Here is a 22,247-nt window from a genome sequence, read left to right on the forward strand (position 1 = left end):
CAACAATAGCATTTTAAAATCTTGCCAATAATATGCTAAAATTATTTCTCTTACTACATAGATGATATTCACCTATGATATTAATAAATGACATTTATCAAATATGATACTTAATAAATATTAATAAAATTTATTAATACCACTATCTATTGATATTAATAACAAATGAGCTAAGGGAAAGTCGTACCTTCTGTCTTTGGATGACTTACAGTATTTACATCCCGTCCTTTTCCAACTTCCATCTTTGCTTCTCTCTCTGCAGGGCTATTTCCTACTCAAAAGAAAAAGTGGTTTTAAAACCTTACACCAAAGCACTCTTGAATAAAATGCCTGACCACAGACACCTAATTTAAGAAGGTAAGGTACATAAGTAAATTTTAGAACAAGAAATATACAACATGCTAGGGTCATAGGAAGGTTAAAACAAAGAACAAGGATAAAGAAAAGACTCTCAAACTAGAGGAAGTGTTATTATGTCATTAATAAGCTCAATTTCACCCACCAAATATGGTGAAAGAGAATTCAGTCTACTATGGCATTCAATTCACACTAAGAGAATCAGTGGGTGAATGACATTAGAACTTAGAAAAGACTATGCTACCTAACAAGGGTGATATTTCCAGGGGCCTGCTGCTTTTCATTAGCTGCAATCGAACTGAAGTGATACCGCTTCCCCTCAAAACAGGGATATCCTTACTTCCATCTCAGTATTACTTCCATGTATTTAGTCAATATATGGTGAAAAGGAAACCAGGAAAAACCTCATAGGAATGACTTTGCCAACTTTGACACACCTCACTTACACCAAACAGTGGCAGTACTACAAGTAACGAGAATGGGGTGGTAAAGTTACACAGTCCATTCTAACGAAGTCTATGTGTGAAGCACAATCATCTAAATTCACTGAATGTTGTATGCTTAGGTCCCAAGTCCTTTCTGACAAAGGCAAAACTTAAAGAAATACTATCTTACATGCTAGAAAGAGCAGGGTCTTAAATCCCAAATGGTACTTTGAAAGGTTGCAGTTTGAGCAAGGAAAGGTCTTCCGCATCGCGTCACTGGGAACAACAGTACAGCAGTACTGTAGCCAATGGGAAACAAAGGTTTCGGTGACCACCTTCAGGACAGAGGTTGAGGACGATAACCCGGCTGTCTGTGCACATTTGTAAGAGTACACAGAACTTTGGGTTTGCTCAGCATGAACTCCATCTTGAGGTGCGCCATTGTAATCAAAACACTGTCAGGACCACTGATACTAATAAATAAATCTAAGGGTTATATCACTTCAAGATCAATAAAATTTGGGTATAAAATATTCAGTATTAGAATGTTTCAGTGGTAGAGTAAATAAATATATTTACTTTACAATTGTGGTCTATTTATTGATTCAATGCAGTAGGCCAAAGACTGAGAAGCAATGAAAACTCCACGTCTACAGAGAGAGAAGGACCACGGACACTAGGGCTGAGACTTACCAGAAACCCAGGAGCCTGCTGACACAGCTGTGTCATCTGCCTTCAAGGCGGAACCTTAGAGTTATACCTATTGTTTAACTGCCTATTATCAGGGCTATTTATGTGGGCTTTCTGTACCCTTATTCAGAGCAAGTTGCTTGGGATCCTGTACTTTACTGAGTAAGGAACGCGTAAGTAAAAGGAGTGTCACCCTCCTTTTTCTACCTTTACTCATCTGTCAATACACATCCTGGATTGTACTAGCTCTCAACTCTGTCACTGACATAGTCCCAAGATGGGTTCCCATTTGTGGTGATAATCCAAACAGTCCTTCGTGCCCACACACAGACTGCTGACAAAGCCCTAGCACATGGTTCATAACATTAAGGGGTTCTGAGGGCTGCCTACGGACCATCTTTAACTTGAGAGATTGGGCATTTATTTTCCAAGATGACAATGGCAAACTGCCCTTGGAGCAAGTACAGAGACACAACATACTGCACTAGGAGACATGCAATGTTGCTTTAACTTTATCACTTTTCGTAAGAGTAATAATCAAAAGAAGCTCATATAAAAATCCAGCTGTCCTAGAAGAGCCAAAATAACATATTAAAATGTAAAATGTTTCCCCAGATAATAGTGATACACACCATCGACTAAGAAGAATAACTGGAGAGGCATTCTCTGTACGTCAATAACATTAATAAGCTCAAATAACATCTTAAATTAAAAGATATTGAAAAATATACATAACCTTGATTATGAAGAATATCATCAATTATAGTAGGAAATCTAACATCTGTCACCACTTCTCCCTTAGAATGAGATGGCTGTGAAACACGCGATTCAATATTTGGCGTCACTATAGCATAACGAAGCAGTTCTTCATACTCTTCCTGTGAGAAACCAATAATAAATAATGTTTTATAGCACTGCTACAATGGACCCTCACACAAAAGAACAAAGGTGGTACATATTTACTATGTGTAAAAGTGTATAGCTATTTTAACATCATTTTTGTTATTTATCTTTGGAAATGTTTTCAATAATGGAACATGGGTAGGCGTTCAACTGTAGTCAAGAACCAGTAGGGTCACCGTTGAGGGTTTCTAAGAAACAGAATCTTAGTTGGGCTGACATTCTAACCAATAACCAATAACACAAAATGATTTCTGGCACGTCTAGAACATCCTTCCTTGTTCCTCTATTAAATTCTACTCCAGAGGTCTATTCTTTTGATGTAAAGCTTTGTCTCCTGACAACAACAACTTGAGATCTTCTGTAGGGTGTTGACATTTTAGTAATAAAGTGTCTAGACCCAACAATCACAATGTATGGGTTTTCGCCACCACCAACAGGCAATTCTTGGACATCAGTTGGGTGTCATACAATTCAACTCAATTCTGACACTATCACCAGAGACAGCATCAGATCACAGGTCAAGGGCTCAGCCCCACAAGACTGCTTACCCCACCCGCAACTTCCGATCCCTAGTGCTTCGAACAGACCAGCTATGCATCACTGGTTCTAATGACGCCTTCCTCGGGTCAGTTAATTTCCTAGAGTGGCTCACAGAACTCAAACATTTTACTAGGTTACCAGTATATTATAAAAGGATATAACTCAGGAACAGCCAGATAGAACTGAGGCATAGGGCAAGGTATGGGGAAGGGGCATGGACCATCCATGCCCTCTCCTAGCATGACAGTCACCTAGCACCTCCATGTGCTCACCAACCAAGAAGCTCCCCGAATTCTCTTTTTTGGGTTTCCATGGAGGCTCCATTACGTAGCCATAATTGATTAAATCGTGGCCAGTGGTGACTGAACTCAATTTCCAGACCCTCTCTCTTCCTGGGAGGCTGGGGGTTAGGGGGAAGGACTGAAAGTTCCAACTGCCTAATTGCATGGTTGGTTCCTCTGGCATCCAGCCCCACCTTGAGGTGAGGGTTCAAAAATCACCTGATAACAAAGGGTACCTTTATCATTCTCATCTCTTAAGACATTCCAATGGTTTTAGGAACGCTGTGCCAGCAATCAGGATGAAGATCAAACCAAATACATATTTCTTATTATAAATCACAATATCACAAGTATACATGAGTTAATCAGTTCCTTCTTGAATGAAGTCCGCATAAAGCAGAGATGAAGGGAGCAGGAAAGCAGTGTCACCTAAAAGACGGCACTAAGTGGGAGAGCTACCATCCAAAGGGAAGGCAAGGACAAAATGTCACAACTCACACGTTTTTACTGGTAAATAATCACAGATATTTAAAAAATAGCTCCCCATTTTTCAAATCTGTAATTTCAATTAAAGGAACACATTTGTTTTATATTTTTCTAAAGCTTTTCTCATATTGTATAGTGTCAGTAAGAACTTACTCTACTTAACATAATGTCCAGCTTTTTTTCCTCTTAAGCGATATAAATATAAAACTCAACATATACCATGTCAGTATTCTCTCTAAATCTATTCTAGAAATCCGAATCCATATTTTTGATGATAAAACTTTTAGAAATAATACATTTCATGTAAAATCCATACCTTCTGTAGTCAATTTACCTGTCACTGTCCAGATGCTGGGCAGCAGAATGTGTAACTGTTGTGGCAACGGGCCCTGGAACCCAGAGGAGAACTCTAAGGAGTCCAGGCCCCAGAACTCTGGGTGGTGTGATACTGTATTAATTGGCATGAAAGTGAAAGCAGCGTTCATGAAAGAAAAGTTTCTTGACATTTCCAGCTTTGCCTCCCTGTGTGTGTTTAAAGCCTTTGTACAGAGTGAAAATGATTATTTTCTGAAAGGTTAAAACAATGTAAGATATTTCCCAAAGTTTGTAACGTAATTCTCAAAGTTTGATACACTCTGATACACTTTATCCGTTATACACACATTACAATGATAAATGTGAACGGCACGAATGAGTGGAAGAGGTGTTCCTGGTTCTCCTCACATTGTTCCTTGCTGGAAAGAAGCCATGGCGCTGGCGCGTTCAGGCCCGTCTTCCTACCTGGAGGTCTGAAGAGACTGAGCTGCCTCGGTTGGAGTCGTTCTGCGTCCCTGGAAGGGAGCACCTCTCCTCATCTGATGACATTCTGCACCAACACTGTGAAACACAAGGAAACTTTAGTTTCTCCCCCACCATGTTTAAACTAAAATAAAATGTTTTACGTAGAGGTGGAATCCATCCTAAGCTATAAACAATCATTTGGACATGCTAAAATCATTCAACATATTGAGCAACTATAGACAAAAATCATTGGGTAAGGAAAAATAGTTAAAGACTCAATTCCCAGAATTAGCGAGTGTATAAGGTAGCAAAGGCGACGAGACAAATACACAAAAGGTTAAAGAAGAATGGAGGCTCCTCAAAGAATCTGCAGTCGAGCCGCAGAGAACAGCAGATTGTGATCTGTTCAACAACGTGTGACAGCCTGAGTGCTGTGCACTCTGTGAAGATCCAGAACCAAGGAGAATGAATTATCTGTGCTAATTCCCTGCTTGGGAAACTTATCTTTCAGGAGTATTATTTTAAGAAAAGCAAGCCTGTACAAAATGACAGATTCTAAAATACACACAAATTATTGAAAGCCTTAGCCAAACAACAACAACAACAACAAAGTACTTTTAGTAACAAGTAAATAAATTATTTAAAAGACAAGTTGTGAGTATTCAAACTACCGGGATACTAGTAACAGGTATGACATCGGTGAGGAAGTAAGATGAAGAGTCCTGAAGGACTTTACAGTCTATAGAGAGGGCCAGCGACTGATGAAAAAAGTGCTGCCAGATCCTAAAACAACAGAGGGGCAAGGGAGAGGGGAGGAGGAGCCACTTTTCCTGGGGTGAGATCATGAGTGTGTGAAGCAGTAGAAATGGACCCACAGAAAATTTTCATAGAGAAGAGAACCCTGGTGTTCAGACCTGAAAGACAGAAGCTATCAGGAGGTGCCAGGCAGTAGAGCAGCATAAGCAGAGACACAGAGGCGTGGACATGTGTGCTAGGAACGTTAAGTAGTTTATAAGGCTGAAGCAAAAGGTGCACAGCAAGGCACAGCAAGGCTAAGGATGAAATAGGCACACGTTAGGAACAGTCAGATTATGGAAAGTCATGATTATGTCATGTTAAAAAGTTTGGTCTTTATTTTGGAGAAGGTATTAAAGTGTTTTAAATAAGTGATAACCAGATCATGCTTGTCTTTTAGGAAGAGCACTCTGCCAACTTTCAGGATGAATTAGATGAATTAGAGAGTTGGGGTCCTGAAAAAAGAGATCAATTGAGAGCTGAATGCAGTAGTCCAAGAAGTAAGTGTTCCCTCTGGCAGTAATCCAGGAGATAAATGAGGCCCTGAATGTAGGAGTCAGCAGTGGGAGGTGGATGGAGGGTTTGACTATGAGACAGCTGTGTTATGGCAATGAGAATGACAGACCATGATCAGTAATTGGTTAAGGGGTTAAAGGGGGGAATTGTTGATGGCTTCCAGATGTCTAGCTTGGGTAACTGGATGAATGATAGTGCCATTCACCAAGGCAAAAAAAATGTAGGATGATGAACAGGTTGGGAGGAAGAACAGTGGGTTCAATATCAGATGTTTTGGGTACCAGGTCCCTATAAGGCACTGAGGTGAAGCTGCAGGTATGCAGTATATGGCCACGCCCATTATGTTGTGTACCACTCCACGGACTGCCACTAACAATGGGTGTGATGTGAATGGTGCTTCTTGGAGTTAAGCGATGTGGGAGCCCTGCACTGGAACTTTAGTTGGAGATACAGTTTGAGGTACTGTCAGCCAATGGGAAATGCTGAAAAAAGAAGATGATAAGATTACCTATGAAAAGGAGTATAAGAAAGATTTCTTACTCTGAAGCCCATATACCCAAATTGCATGCAATATTTTTTAGTATAAATGCACACATGTATTTTTCTAGGAAGAGGATCCCTAGCTGCCAATATGTGTTTAGAGGGAACCATACCCCTAATACAGTTAAGGATCACTACCATAGTGAGAAGAGGTTAAAGCCAGAACCACTAACATTTTAAGGGGCAAGAGAATAGCCAGCAAAGAAGACTAAAAAGGAAGCAGATTGGTAGAACTTTCAAAAAGAATGGCACCACAAAAGCTTCAAGGGAGAAGTCAGACTCACATGGCAAAGAAAGATGAGACCTGGAGAGAGTCTCTTGAATTCTGAAATTGGGAAGTTACTATGGTATTTGCCTGAACAATTTCAGTGGAAAGTAGAGCAGGTCTCAGTCACAGTGGGCTAAAAAATAAGTGAGAGGGGAGTAAATTGAAGGAGAAAGTGCTGTATAGAAGAAACATGGGTTGGGGCTAGATTGTGGAAAGGTTACTTCAACTTTATTCAATGAGTATCACTGAGTATGCACATAATAAGTAAACTAAATCTCAGCAGGACTGTCCTTAGTTAAGCCAATTAGGGAGGATAAAATAAGCACATACATCTAAGCAAAAAATGGCTGCTTCTCGGGACTTCAAATCCACCACTGTGATAACTTGGTCCATTTGTTTTCATTCATTTCTTCCTTTAGGATGTGTCTGCTGACCAGTTAAGATATAGGAGTGGGAGTGGGGTGAGGCTGATTATTTAAACAAAACAAAACAAAACAAATGAACTGAAAAGTATGATTGGACTTAAAAAGAGTTTTTAAATATAGATACTGCAGACACAAAACAACTATTATACTTTTGGAAAATATGCTCTAAATCTTCCAGCTGTCCTAATCTGATGCCAACAAGGTAAGACAATTTATTTGAAACTCTACAATTTTTTTTTTTTTGTAGGAAACTCAAGCATTTTCCTTGGTGCTTCTAGGCTCAGAAACAAAGGAGGAAAACGAAGCTTGCTTTACTAGGTGGCGGATGTATATCATCACTAAATTTTCATTATTCTCTAACCCAATGTATCAGAAACCAGGAGATAAAAAGTTCTGAGTGCTTCTCTATTGCAAGAGAAATCAAATTTTATCTTGGTAATGATCTGAAAGATGGGGAAAGAGGGTTCTGGGAACTCAAAAGTAACCCCTAAGAGGCAGAGGTAGAGTGAATTGAGGTGCAAGCCGGCGGCAGAGTGACGTCCCTGCGCCCATTTATGCAGGCAAGAAAAGAGAGCCCAACAGCCGCTCCCCACGCCAAGGACTAGAAGCAGAGGGGCAAAGCAGCTGCGAGTAAGCAAAGAGGGTAGTCCTCTTGGATGACCTTCCTACCCACCCGTTTTCATAAAATTCTTACTTAAAAGCAATAAAGCGTTACACATGGTTATTCTTCCCCTTACGTTTTAAATGACCAGAGCCTATGGCGACACAACTGCTATACTCCAGGCACTCCTTCCTGCCCTCTCTTCTCCACGCTTCGGTGAGGAAAAGCTCTCGACCTTGCCGCCCCGCAGAATAGCAGAAAGGCCCGCGTCCGGGGCAAGATGCTCCCAGCCCCGTCCTGTACGAGCCTCAGGAGCGAAAATCCGGGCCAAGGAACTTTAAATCCCACTCCACTGCCTTTGCCAGGGGTGCAGGATCGACCGAGGGCGCAGCTACCCACCGTCGCAGCTCTCTACGAACCCAGACTTCAGCGTCCGCTAATGCTGGCCGCGTCACCGCTAAAGCCACAGCCAGTACTGGGGCTTCCTTAGCAGCAACCTGACAGTTTCAAACTGCAGAAAGGAATTAAGGACGGCCCTGAGCATTGGTCTCGAGCTTCAGCAACCTACCGTGTGATTGGTCAGAGAGCCAGGGGCGGGGTTCCAGACCTAAGCTGGTAGAAACCGAACCAGCTTTGTAAGGAAAGCCCCGCCCCCTGCGCCGCAGGAAGCGAGGTGTAAGGAGCCCTGCCCCGCGTTTGGGAGAGCGTGCTCAGTTCGGTTCTGCGACTGTGGACTGGGAGGTGACTTCTGTTCTGAGGGGACTTGGTCACGCTGAGCAGTCCTGAAATCAGCAGAGGTGAATGCTGTTGTGTTTCCATAATACCAAGTCTTGGCGTGTGGTCCTCCTGCATAAAAGTCACCTGCGTCAACAGGTTCTTTGCAAAATGATCTCTTGGATGTGGGCTTTTTTTAAAGTACAGATTCCTCGCTACTACCCCCCCTCCCGCCCTTGCCATTCCTTTAGTTTTGAGTAGGCCTAGGGAATGTGAATTTTTAACTATGTTCTGGAAACTGTACTCAGCTCACTTAATTCTTAAAATATCTCTGAAATGGAGATGCTATTTCCATCGTCATTTTACGGATATAAAAACTGAAGCCTAGAGAGGTTATGTGACTTGCCTATGATCACATGGCTAATTGAGACAATCTGGGCTCCGGAGTCCGTGTTCTTATCACTCATGTTCTGCTGGGGTCAGTGAGGCTGTTATGGATTGAACGGTGTCCTCAAAAAACAGTATGTTCAAGTCCGAACCTCTACTACCTGTGAATGTGATCATACTTGAAAGTAGGGCATTATAAATGTAATCAAGTGAAAATAAATTAGATCATACTGTATTGGGGGCGAACCTAAATTCAATAACTAATGTTCTTATCGAAGGAAATTTAACTTGATTGGAGTGATGTCTCTATAAACTAGGAAACAGAGGATGCCATCAACCACTAGCAGCTGGAAGAGGCAGAAAGATCTTTGGCTAGAGCTTTCAGGAGAGCATGGCTCTGCCCATACATTGCTTTTGGACTTCCAGTCTCCAGGACTGAGAATACATTTGTGGTGTGTAAGCCACCCAGATTGTGATCATTTGTTATGGCATCCCTACGAAATAAATATAGTGGCTCAGACCTTGATATAAGAAAGTGTTTAGTGTATTTGGATGATGAATAAAAGTTGTAGTGAGGGGCAGAGTGGCAAAGGTTATGGCTACAGATAGAGATGGGGACCTATGTTAAGGATTTGAGATTTTATTTAGAATTCAGTGAGATGTTTTTAGATGTTCTGGAAAGAGATGAAAACAACTTTAACTAAAGGGATGACGAGGGTAAATAAATGTCACTTCCATTCATGTTACTTTGACTTCAAAGTAGACTGGGAGGTGTAGTCTAACTAGGCAGGTAGTCACCCAGCTTCAATTTTTTTTATAATAGAAGGAGGGAATAAATGTTTATTGATGGATAAATGGATATATACCTATGTATTTATGTATGTATCTATCCATCCATCAATCAAAAGAACATTGTAGATTATTTTGGGGCAAGTGACACCATGCATGTCTCCAAATAGATCTGTAGCTGGACTACACAGTCTGTTTAGAGTCGCTTCATACAGCGAGAGCCAAGAAGAGCAGAGGAAGAAAGACTGTCACTAAGCAAAGACTCAGGTTGTTGTAGGCATCGTGGCTGCAGCAGACAGTGCTGTGCAGGGTTGGATGTTTGTTGTGGAGTAAGAGCTTGTTCAGAATATTTTGTTTGATGTCCTGGATTCCACAGTTGTGTTTTGCACTTCCTGACTCTTTTACTGCAGAAGGGACTTATTTCTTAGCCTTCATCATCAGCCCTCTGATCTTTCTAGTTATAAAGACTCATCCCTGAACCTTTCTGTTACCATCCTCTAGCTGATACAGGGTGCAGACAGAGGGGCCCCCCAAAAAGATTTAGAAAAGTGTCCAGAATTCAAAGTGTATAGAAATATTGGAGAGACATATTAAGATGTCCTCACCACACCCCCCCCCCCCAGGGGGAAGGGATGAATGGAGCCAGGCCATTGAGAGCTATTTTGCATAGCAATAGTTTTGGAGCTAACCTCCGGAGGAATGGTTATTTAACATATCTATAACCTTTAACTGGTTTCATAGATATGTTAAATAGCAGTGGCCAAGTTTGGGGCCAGAGAGAAGGTGGTGGCAGAGACTCAGAATGTAACTAGGGTCGGCGCTCCTGAGAAGGGAGAAGGGGAGTAAGATGGAACTCAGGAGGATGTAACTAAAGTCTGCACTCCTGAAGGAGAAGTTTGTAGCAGGGACTGAGGATGGAACTTGGGGGACTCAGGATGGGAACTAAGGTCTGGGCTCCGGAGTGAGAAGGCCTGTGTGGGAGCTTGGAAAAGACTGGCTCCGAGACATGAAGGGTCCCCGCTTGGCCAGATGAGGGAGAGCCACGCGGTTTCAGCAGAGTAAGGACCCCCTGTTGGTGGGGTGAAAGGGAGAGCCACACGGTTTTGGCAGGGTGTGGACCCCCTCTTTCCCAGGTGAAAGGGAAAAACCACGCAGCTTGGCCAGAATGGAGATCCCTGCAGCCAGGTGAAGAAGACAGCCACATGCTTTTGGTGGAGTGTGGACTCCTGCAGCTTTGGTAGAAGAGGCCCACGCGGCTTTGGGGTGCCCCCTTTGGCCTCGTAGCCTGAAAAGCAAGAGAGACTTTGACTGGAACTGGGTACAAAGGACTCTTGCCAGTGGACTATGAGAGGGTACCACAGTACTTTGGATTAACTCGAGATCCTGCCTGCACAGTGACACAGCTGATGGTGCCAGCGGCCTGCAACACAGACGTGTGCTCTTTTCCTGATTTACGGTACCCGGAGTTGGGACAGAGGGAAGGGAGCGCTGTGTGGGTGTAGGTGTATAACCTAAAGGACTTTGATATTTTAGTGGTGGCATTAGGCCTAAATAGCATTAAATAAACATTTTGTTTCCTTTTCACAAATCTCTGGCATTAAGAGATGTGTTTCCAATTGGCGGCGGACAGAAGGGCCCAGTAGATTTCAGTATTTTGGTTTTTGGGAGGGGCCCCTGTTGTACAGCAGTTTTGGGCATCCCTAGGTGGGCCGAATATTGTATTGCCCCTCCCTCGGACCACCTCCTCCTCTTGTTCGGTAACAGTTTTTGGCGACCCAGATGGGACGATAATTGTCCGTGGCAGACCGACCCCCTCAGGTGCGAGAGAGTGAGGCTCTGGAATTTTCCCAGTCTCTGAGCATTTCTCTGCGCTCTTGAGGGCATCGGCCGCCTAATCACGCCTGGAAAGGTGAAAAGGAAACAAAGAGGGAAGGGAGCAGAGACGTGAAAGTGTTTTGGGTTGAAAACTTGGTTTCTGACTGCTCTTTGGCAATAATGGAGCTGGAATGGTCGGCGATAGCAAGGGAAATACCTGGTCTTTGCGCCCTCTGTATTCTTTTTACTCTGAGCCTTTGTTTTCCTTGTTGGAACTATATGAGTAGTTCTACAGAGAAGTGTGTAATGGTCCAGAAGGAGAAAGGGGTCTTAGAACCCCTCCCTGATAGTAGATCACAGGAGGAGAGAGATGATGAGGAAAGAAACCTCATTAATGCTCTGAACCCAGGGAATGAGGGACCCCAGACAGCAGTGTCTCCCATGGTGACACTGCTTTCTGGGGAGGTGAGGCCCACTATGGCTTCTCCTGCCCTGCAGGTGGGAGAAGTCTCCACCATGGATTCGCAGCCTCTGCAAATGGGCTCTGCTCACCCACTGCAGCAGGGGTTGCCAGGAGCCACTTTGGCTCCCGAAATCAGAGCTACAGAGCCCCCACCTTCACAGGTGGGTGGAGACTGCTCTCCACCTGCATTGGTGACTGCAGCCTCAGTGCACCACCCCCGCTGGGCAGAGGGCAGCTTTGTGGTGCCCCCTTGCCCACTGGTGGAAGGGGCCTTGGGGGCTTCCGGGGCTCCTGAAACCGGAGTCTTGGAACCTTCCCAGGTGGGTGGAAACAGAGTCGGGGTGCTACCATTTTGGGTAAAATGGATGAGCCACGTGAGTGCCCCACCATGGAGGACAGAGCATGCATGGGCATCGCCATCTTGGATGACCCTGCATGCTTGGGTGCCGCCATGTTGGATGACCCCACGTGCATGGGCGCCGCCATCTTGGACCTGGATAAGGCTTCTCTTCTGATTTATGGTCTGTATGCTGCTGCTGTGTGGGTACTGCAGCAGTCAGGTTCTCTGTGTAACTGGTTCTGATAGTAATGACTCTGGTTTTGAAGGTCATGAACTGAGGTCCAAGAGTGACCATCTGATTTATAAGGTATTTGCAAGGTCTAAGTTTCAGAAAGGTGCAAAATGTCCCTGCAAATCTAGGGACTTTTAGTGGAGGGTACCTATCTGTAGTGCTAGGGACTTTTGGCTGCCACATACTGAGTTTAACTACTGAGTTGAAGTATAGTCCTTCCCAGTGTGGGAAAGGGACCAAGATTAAAAGAGAGTGATGGTTAAATCTAGATGAGTAGGAATAAGTATAAAGGATATGAAAGTTTTGAACCTGGAATAAAGGAAACCTCAACTACTTGTTTTCTAGTTTCATGGGGAAAACAAATTTCTCACATGTGGTTCTATTTCTGATCAGAAACCCTGTGTATTGTAAGACCTATTGAAGGTCACTGTAGCCGGTTGGGGAGAATGCCTTTGCCACCCGGGACCCAGGAAGGGTCATTTGGGTCTGATGGGTATATCAGCCTGAGACAAACAGCATGTCTCCACCAAAGGACCGGATCGGAAGGAGCATGTCTCCGTACCTGAAGACCTGTTTAAGGTCACCTGTAGCCGGTTGGGGAGAGTGCTTTTGCCACCTGGGACCCAGGAAGGGTCATTTGGGGATGACGAGTGTTTCATCCCGAGGCAAAGCAGCATGTCTCTGCCAAGAGACCGGGCCTGAAGAAGCATGTCTCCATACCTGTATTGTAAGACCTAGTGGTCACTGTAGCCGGTTGGGGAGAATGCCTTTGCCACCCGGGACCCAGGAAGGGTCATTTGGGGCTGATGAGTGTATCAGCCTGAGGCAAAGAGCATGTCTCTGCCATGAGACCGGATTAGAAGAGAGCAAGTCTCTGCCATTAGTTTTACTTCTGATCAGAAACCCTGTGTACCTGAAGACCTAAGAAAGGTCACCTGTAACCGGTTGGGGAGAATGCCTTTGCCACCCGGGACCCAGGAAGGGTCATTTGGGGCTGACAAGCATTTCAGCCTGAGGCAAAGCGGCATGTCTCTGCCATGAGACCGGGCCTGAAGGAGCACGTCTCCATACCTGTATTGTAAGACCTAGTGGTCACTGTAGCCAGTTGGGGAGAATGCCTTTGCCACCTGGGACCCAGGAAGGGTCAGTTGTGGCTGATGAGTGTTTCAGCCTGAGGCAAAGCAGCATGTCTCTGCCAAGAGACCGGGCCTGAAGAAGCATGTCTCTGTGAGGCACCAGTGGATGCATTGGTGCCAGAGAATGCCTCTACCTGTATTGTTTCGGAACACTGTGTTTGAGATTTTGCTCTGTATCTGCTCTGAAAAGGAAATTGAGGATTCCAGGAAAGATTGAAACTTCATACTCTGTAGGAAAGTGAACAAGGAAAAGGATTTTCCATTATGATTTATATTTTTCTCCCTACGTGATCTCTCCAGAAATTGGCATTCTAAAGGAATGAGTGATAATATAAGGTTTCTTTGCATAAAACCAGTAAGACCAGTCTTTGATAGTAGTTTTGTTAACCAGGACTTTGGCTGGAATGTCACGCCTGAAGGAGGCATGTATGAGTTCTGGTCCTTACCAGAAAGCTCAGAGGAACTGGGATTGACCTGTGAAGGTAGCGAAAGCCCACAAGAAAAGCCTGGTACTTTAGTTGGTTGTGCGGTTCGTGCCAGTATTTCCAGGGGAGAAACGAAGGTTGCTTTCCTGAAAGATGGCTAAAAAGGAACCTGTAGGCACAATGGAGGCTCAAGGACTTGAGTGAAAAAACTGGTACAGGCAAAGCCAGATGGCAGGTGTGTGGCTCTGCGTTTGTGCCCTGAGGGGCGGAGTGAGAAGTCAATCTGAAGGTTCCCTGTGTCAGTTCCAGCAAAGTAGACTTAGGGATCATAAGTGATCCAGGCTGCTCTTGGTGTGTTTATGCAAATGAACAGTCAAAATCAAAAGCGGGACCCAAAGTAGTCCCTGTAATAACAGTGAGGGTGATCTTAAGGAGAAAAATTATAATTCAAGGAAAATCACAATGCTCAGTATTACACATCAGAATGGCGCAGCTAATTGTCTTGAAAGTTTGTTTTCATTTGAAAGTTGAAACCAGGTTTGTGATGTTACTGAAAATGTACAATTTACAGGTGCAAAGGATCTTGCAATGGAATGTTTTCCCAAAAGACAGTCTCACAGCGCAGAGACTGGTTTGGGAATTGTTGTGTGAATTAACCTGTGTGTTCTCTGTTTTCATAGAGTGTATGCCTATGACCTGCCTATGCCTGTGAGTGATTGGTTGCAATATAGGCCTCACTTAAGGAGCCCATCTTTGTCATCACCCCCCGAGACTCAACGGTTTGGCTGAACTAAGTAGTTGGGTTGGTAAAAGGCTGGAGCGGTCTGTGGCCTCACTTTAAACTGGTTTTCCCTTTTCTGTCTCGATGGCTTGGGCAGAAAGGGCGCAGAAATCTGAAAGGAGGGAAATCTTAATGTATTCCCCTCAGCCTGAGTGAAGTATAGTAGAGCGCAAGAGTTTTTAGATAGGTGTAGCATGCCTTGTACACCTTCCACTGGATAAGCCATTCTTTACTGGAGTGTCTGCCTTTGTCAATTAATGGTTATGATTTAATTGTGCTTCCAATTTCTTGCCTAATCTGTCACCTCCAGAATATGACCTGACCAGAATGCCAACAGTCCAGTAATGCCAGCCTTTGGACACCAAGCCTGCGACGTCCGGGTGACAGCCAACTGACCAGGACCCTGTAAGGTCTTTCCCCTTACAGGAAGGACCCCCTCCATGCTGCACCCCCCTCCCCTTTCAGGGCAGCCCTGACCTCGGAGTACATAGGACAGCGTCCATTTTCAGCTCGAAGCAGTTACAAGAAGATGAGATCTGCGTCCATTTTCCTTTATATGATTATAAAGAACGTGTATATCTGAAAGGAGGGAATTGATACAGGGTGCAGACAGAGGGGCCCCCCCAAAAAGATTTAGAAAAGTGTCCAGAATTCAAAGTGTATAGAAATATTGGAGAGACATATTAAGATGTCCTCACCACACCCCCCCCCCCCAGGGGGAAGGGATGAATGGAGCCAGGCCATTGAGAGCTATTTTGCATAGCAATAGTTTTGGAGCTAACCTCTGGAGGAATGGTTATTTAACATATCTATAACCTTTAACTGGTTTCATAGATATGTTAAATAGCAGTGGCCAAGTTTGGGGCCAGAGAGAAGGTGGTGGCAGAGACTCAGAATGTAACTAGGGTCGGCGCTCCTGAGAAGGGAGAAGGGAGTAAGATGGAACTCAGGAGGATGTAACTAAAGTCTGCACTCCTGAAGGAGAAGTTTGTAGCAGGGACTGAGGATGGAACTTGGGGGACTCAGGATGGGAACTAAGGTCTGGGCTCCGGAGTGAGAAGGCCTGTGTGGGAGCTTGGAAAAGACTGGCTCCGAGACATGAAGGGTCCCCGCTTGGCCAGATGAGAGAGAGCCACGCGGTTTCAGCAGAGTGAGGACCCCCTCTTGGTGGGGTGAAAGGGAGAGCCACACGGTTTTGGCAGGGTGTGGACCCCCTCTTTCCCAGGTGAAAGGGAAAAACCACGCAGCTTGGCCAGAATGGAGATCCCTGCAGCCAGGTGAAGAAGACAGCCACATGCTTTTGGTGGAGTGTGGACTCCTGCAGCTTTGGTAGAAGAGGCCCACGCGGCTTTGGGGTGCCCCCTTTGGCCGCGGGGCCTGAAAAGCAACAGAGACTTTGACTGGAACTGGGTACAAAGGACTCTTGCCAGTGGACTATGAGAGGGTACCACAGTACTTTGGATTAACTCGAGATCCTGCCTGCACAGTGACACAGCTGATGGTGCCAGCGGCCTGCAACACAGACGTGTGCTCTTTTCCTGATTTACGGTACCCGGAGTTGGGACAGAGGGAAGGGAGCGCTGTGTGGGTGTAGGTGTATAACCTAAAGGACTTTGATATTTTAGTGGTGGCATTAGGCCTAAATAGCATTAAATAAACATTTTGTTTCCTTTTCACAAATCTCTGGCATTAAGAGATGTGTTTCCAATTGGCGGCGGACAGAAGGGCCCAGTAGATTTCAGTATTTTGGTTTTTGGGAGGGGCCCCTGTTGTACAGCAGTTTTGGGCATCCCTAGGTGGGCCGAATATTGTATTGCCCCTCCCTCGGACCACCTCCTCCTCTTGTTCGGTAACATAGCCATATAAAAATCTTCTTACCCTTAGCATTTCTTTCCCCTGATAAAGCAGTCTTGGGACTAGCTGTGAGGTAGGGTTAATTCATTTTTTAGAGGACAATGTTATTGAGTCCCACTGATGTTCGAGTCCTATACGGATACTGTATTTCGAGTCTTTAGGGCTTCTGAGGGTGGCTTTGAACATCAGGGTAACTTCTTGCTGAGAGAAAGGGCAGATCCTTAGATTGTGGGGTGCTTAACTCAAAATGTATTACACAATATACTAGCAGAATATTTCATATATTTTGCTATTAGTTGTTACAAAATTACAAAATTCTACATCATTAAACCATGGCACCAGAAATACATTCACAGTAAAAATTGGATAATGTGCAAAATATTGTGCTGTACTATTAACTGTTATTACATATTACAATACTGTATTGTGTATTTTCCTCAAAAGTTTAAGAACTTTTAGAATGATTTTTGCCCTTCAGAATTTTTATTAATAAGAAAGCAAATACATGAAACCAGATTAATTAAAGGTTATGTCTAGTCTACAAACATCTAGAAGAGAAATTACATTAAAAAATGAGATTTTGAAATCCTCAAGTGTCATATTTATCTATTAAGATATATAAGATATGTAATCTGAACACTATGTAAAGCAATTCTATCATATAACTTTAAAAAATATATAGATTTTCTTAACATGAAAAAAGCAAAAAGTTCTTTTTGAAAGTTAGGAGTTAATAGAATGATATATTTAGAAAGTATTTTGTGTTGAGTATTATTCAATTTACATGAAACATTATTTTCCCAAAATGAGTGGGTATGTATTTAAGACTATTGTAATGAAAATTCAGGTCATCAATTTATTTCTGTGACACAGAACACTTACAGAATTTATGCAAACACCACAGAAATCTAAGAAAAATATATGCCAAGGGCACACTCTTCTGTAAAATCAAAATTTAAATTAAAGATTGCAAAATAAACTGATAGCTGTCTGGACTATCTCAATTATTTCAATTCAAATAATTGAAATGGTATTTGAAGATATTGACATCTACAGTATAAAAGCATTAATTTTATAATTAGAATGGGGATGAAACTAATTTGCTGAATTTCTAAGAACATTCAAGTATCAAGAAAAACTTTAAAAGTGAACAGTTATTAATTCATTTATGGCCAGTGAATATGCAATTGTATTAACATAATATAAATATATTATCTAAATTTTATTTAAATGATAATTTTAATAAAATTATGAAAAATCTATATGGGAGGGTTTTTGTCTTTTTTTGAGGCAAAGGGGATTTAAAGAAACCTTAAAAGTATTGCTATCAAATACTTAGAAATTACTTCTTAGGAAAAGCAAAATTTAACTCAATTTTTCAATGTAAATATTTTTCACCCTTCTAATAATAGAATTCTAATCACAAGTGACTGTGAAAACTATAAATTTTCTCTTGTGCACTTTGCTGATGATAAAATAAGATAATAAAATAAGACTTTTTTTAACTAGAAATTTAAATTTATTATTTTAGTATTTTTGGCATATATATTTTCTCATCCTCTTCATTTCTCTGATCATAAAATCCCCGATCTCCTTCTAGGCCTATTCCAAACACCACTCCTCTAAGAGGTCTGTTTTTGTTTTGTTTCCTCTTGTTTTGATATTTCTTCTTGTGATTCTTACCTATTCATGCACTTTGTGTGCTTAACTCATACTATATTTTCTGCTGCAGGGATTGTCTTCCTCATTTTTGGGTCACCTGTAGGACCAAGCACAAACCTTATCTGCAGTGGCCCTTTAATAATAAACATTTGCTGAATTAAAAACGCTGAATACTTATGGTTTCCCCCTTCCTTTATGAAATGATTTGTGTTTGCCGTTGATGTAAACCTCTCTCCTGGCTTTCTGTATGCCTGCAAAGTTCTCCAGAACGGAGTTGAACCTGCGGTATGACTCAGCAATGCAGGGTCTGAGTGTGGTCCCTGCGGGAGCAGTTTCCACAGAATGGGAGTAAGTCTGCGTCAGCACGCCAGGTGGCAGTGTGACCCATGCCTGCATAGCCACCAAGGCAGGTGTATGAGGAAAAATAAGGCAGTGATTCTACGAAGAAAACATTTGAAAATAATTCGACACAAAAGGGCTAAATGAGCTTAATTTTTTGCATTTCAATCAGAGATTTCAGACTCATGTGATTTATACAATTGCTACTGACAAGGAACAGTGAAAAAAGTTTTATTATTTGCACTGTCAACAGGTACACAGAGAGAATAAATATGTGTCCTGGAAGATCAGAGCCAACTTCTGCATTTATATAAAGGAGTAGAGGTGATCATACTGAAAGTTAATGTTGCTATATTATTTTGTAAATGAGAGTAGCTTAAAGGCACAATTATTTTTTAGAATGCAAATGTTCAAACAATCTTTCCTATAAAAAATTAAGATATTAATCTGATTCTTAAGAAACAGTATTTTGGGGGTTATAAAATGCTTAGCTTTTGTTGCAGGTGAATTATTTGTGCAAAATGTTTTCTGAGCTTTTAAATACTGTTATTGTCTTAGAGTTGGGATTATCGCTGAAGTTCCTCTGAATCTGGAATATGATGAAATAAGGGACAATTGCATTATTCTGGTATTGGTACCATATTCCTCTATGAAGGAGCACACTCTGAAGTACTTGGTAAGTGTCATCATTTCCACATTTCAGTAGGTTTTCTGAGTATTTGATGAAACCCTCAGATAGAGGAAGTGAAGGAGGAACTCAGTAGTTGGAAAATTTTAGTTTTAGGTAATAATTAATAAGTTTTAACTAATAGTTAAAGTTTAGGTAATAGCTAATAGTTAATAGCATGTAAAAAGCTATTGTTTTAGGAACTGAAGGTACAGCCCACCCTGACTCCAGGAGACCATGAGCAATTCAGTCTTTGTGCTTCAGAAGAAATCATAAGCAATTAAGATGGTATCTGAGCCATTGTGTTCCTGAGGGAGACATCCTGATGTCCAGCACCCAGGACCCAGATAGAAAAGCACTGGTCAGGGGATTAAAGGACATTAGGGAAATTGCCAAACTGCAGCTTTTACCTGTTAACCTCTTTCCTGAGTTCCAAATCCCTTACCTACACTTTTTCCTCCTTATACAAAGGCTGGCTTGAAAGGAAATGTAAGACAGTCTGTTAGGGTACATAACTGGCTGTCTTCTTAGATTGCCAGCAATCTGAATGAAGCATCCATAAAGAGTCAATTCCTGTCTCTGCTTATTGGTTCTGGTAGAGACAGGCAGCAAGAACGCCAACTTTTCTGGTTTCAGAAGCACTCACTAAGAGAGAAATCTTTCTCTGTGGACATTTGTCTTGTGAACATTTCTGATTGCCCACGACCCTTTAAACACTCTAATGCTTGGGAAATGTCTTGTCTTATGAGTTTCACTTCCGCAGGTTGAAGCAGAAAATTGGCTTTCCCAGGTTCCCTTGCAGCAAGACCACAGGCTTGGATTTAACCAATCAGATGTAGTTGCATCCAGAAGCGAGCAATGGAAGAATGAAGGCATGCAAAATTTGTCTGCTGGAAAGCATGACAACAGTAGTACTGGGCTGTTCAGGGGCATCAGTGCCAGAGTTTCTGGCATTCGCTCCTGAGCATCACCAGTGTGAGCTGCACAGCATCTGTGCAAGTCCTGGCAGAGGTGCCGACCAGTGGCAGCAGGGCTGTGGGAGCTGCAGTGGCTCCTGCAGGAAGAATTGAACGTTGCTCCTGGCTGCTCAGCCTGGAGCCAGATTCTTAAGCCCCCACAGAGCTTCTGTGAGCTACCTACTAGCCTTTGATCCTTTTTCCACCTAAGAAGCCAACCAAAGTAGATATTATCGTTTGCCACCTCCAACCCTGATGGGAACAAGGAATAAAAATATCTACTCTTCTTTCTAGACATAAACTTTGGGATAACTTGTAAAAATTCTACCATGTTATAAATCTAGGGAAATTTTCATATGAAAATAAGAAGGGAAAAAAGAAAGAATATAATATAATATAATATTATAATCTGGAAATGATTTAAGATCTAATAAATGAGATAAAGCAACCACAAGTGATTAAATGTAAAGTCATTTTAATATTTACCTCTGTAAGTAGCATGTTTTCTATAAATAAAGGATGTTTGAAACTAGGAATTTTAATGCTCATACTAGGAAACACTTCAATTTGATATCAAAGAGGAAGTTATCAAAGTACCAGCCTTTTAAAAAGCAGAATAGAAGACTGTTGCCATTTTCTGACCAGAACTCCATTTTACTTCTAATTACAGAATTCTTTTTTCTTCTGGGGAACCCTTCCATGAGAAGATAAGAAATGGTTGCTGAGAAGAGTGGAGCAGAGGGTTAACTAGGCAATGTGGGTAGTGCCATGGGCCACCTGGAGTTAGTGGTCATGAATTTAAAATGAGTCCAGTCATCCTAGTTGTATAGTTTTCTCTAACCCCACTCAGCTGGTTAGATGAAAGTGTGAAGTAGGCAGAGTGTTTTAACCTGGGATACCATTTAACCAGTTGAAGTGCAGGGCAAGAATGATGAGGGATGCATGGGAGTGATTCTAAAGATAGACAATGGAACCTAAGTGGGATGAGGGAGAAAAGGAGGACACGAAGTAGGAGGAGAGTGAAAAGTTGGAGGGCCCACTGGGGTCAAAGAATTGTAGCATTGGTGATACACAGACTGGGAGAGGAAGAGGTGGTGGTCAGAAAATGGAATAATTGTGTTGGGAACCACCCTGACTGGTTTCAGAAGCTGTAACCACCCCCGTGGCTAAGGTTTGAGTAAAGAGACCTTGAGACCTTAAGCCACTGAGGAGACGGAGCTTATCTTCCTGACAGGGGCACCACCTCTGACCCCTTTTACTTCACCCTGTCTGGCCCTAGGCAGATGACTGGTTAGCCAATGACAAGTAAGATTCCTCAAGGAAGGGATGACCTAAGACAGGCATGGTTTCAAAGGGGCCCTCAGGGAAGGACTTTGGGGGGCCATAGAAAGAGGGGATGATGGGCCCTTCCTTACCCCTTGGCTTTAACATAACCTGAGTCCTCATTCTGTCTGCAAGAAGTCTCCTAATCTCTTGGCTGCCTTACTTCTCCTACCTGACTTAAGCCTGAAACAATGCTGGAGTGCAGTGCAGCTCTGGGCAGGAACAGGTTTAAGAAAGAATGCATAAAATCCTGTGAAACCTGCTTTGATAAGAATGTCCTCAATTTTCTGAAAAGGATCCAAGCAGGAAATGAGTTTGTTCCCCCAAGTTTTATGGCCCGTTAGCTAACTGACCCTGACTCAGAATAAGCCCTCATAGTTTTTTGCGTGTTATCTATTGTTTAACCTTACTACCTGAGAATGATTGATGAGCTTTACCTGTATTTCTGTGCAAATCGAACCTAGTGAAAGTCCACTGAGGAACAGGCTCCTGGTCCTTCTCCTTCGAGAGACTGGACACCTTTCCTCCCCAAGTAGATCATGCCTTAGACAGATGGAATGGGGTGGAGGGAGAGCTCTGTGAGCGGAGCACCCCCCAAATTAAAATGGATACTTACTTTTTTTTAATAAAAAAGATGGTTTTTTCATCACTTTTCAATAATACCCTTTCTTTAAGTCAATTTTAATATACAATTTATAATCCTGTATAGGAGACTGTTCTGCGTGGCCTGGGCCCAGCTCTCACTCAGACAAACTGA

The 22,247-nt window shown here is 42.7% G+C and overlaps 1 protein-coding gene across 6 annotated transcripts in view; it reads right to left on the reverse strand.

Annotated features, from left to right (window-relative positions):
• The window catches only part of POC5 (POC5 centriolar protein), a 40,710-nt gene extending 32,607 nt beyond the window's left edge, over positions 1-8,103 (reverse strand). For 2 of the 6 annotated variants that reach the window (XM_037143725.2, XM_037143721.2), the window contains exons 1-4: positions 7,744-8,103; positions 4,463-4,558; positions 2,209-2,350; positions 188-274 (exon numbers count right to left, since the gene is read on the reverse strand). In XM_037143725.2, the coding sequence (XP_036999620.2) occupies positions 188-274; positions 2,209-2,350; positions 4,463-4,546 (313 nt within the window). In that variant the 5' untranslated portion in view covers positions 4,547-4,558; positions 7,744-8,103. Of the gene's footprint in view, positions 1-187; positions 275-2,208; positions 2,351-4,405; positions 4,559-6,597; positions 6,715-7,743 lie in introns of those variants that run through there. The other 4 variants (XM_037143722.2, XM_037143723.2, XM_037143724.2 and 1 more) reach the window with 4 other exon arrangements.
• Between the last annotated feature and the right edge of the window lie 14,144 nt (positions 8,104-22,247).

The sequence above is a fragment of the Artibeus jamaicensis genome, unplaced genomic scaffold (assembly GCF_021234435.1).
Source record: "Artibeus jamaicensis isolate MK-2021 breed Jamaican fruit bat unplaced genomic scaffold, CSHL_Jam_final contig_373, whole genome shotgun sequence".
NCBI classification, from domain to species: domain Eukaryota; kingdom Metazoa; phylum Chordata; class Mammalia; order Chiroptera; family Phyllostomidae; genus Artibeus; species Artibeus jamaicensis.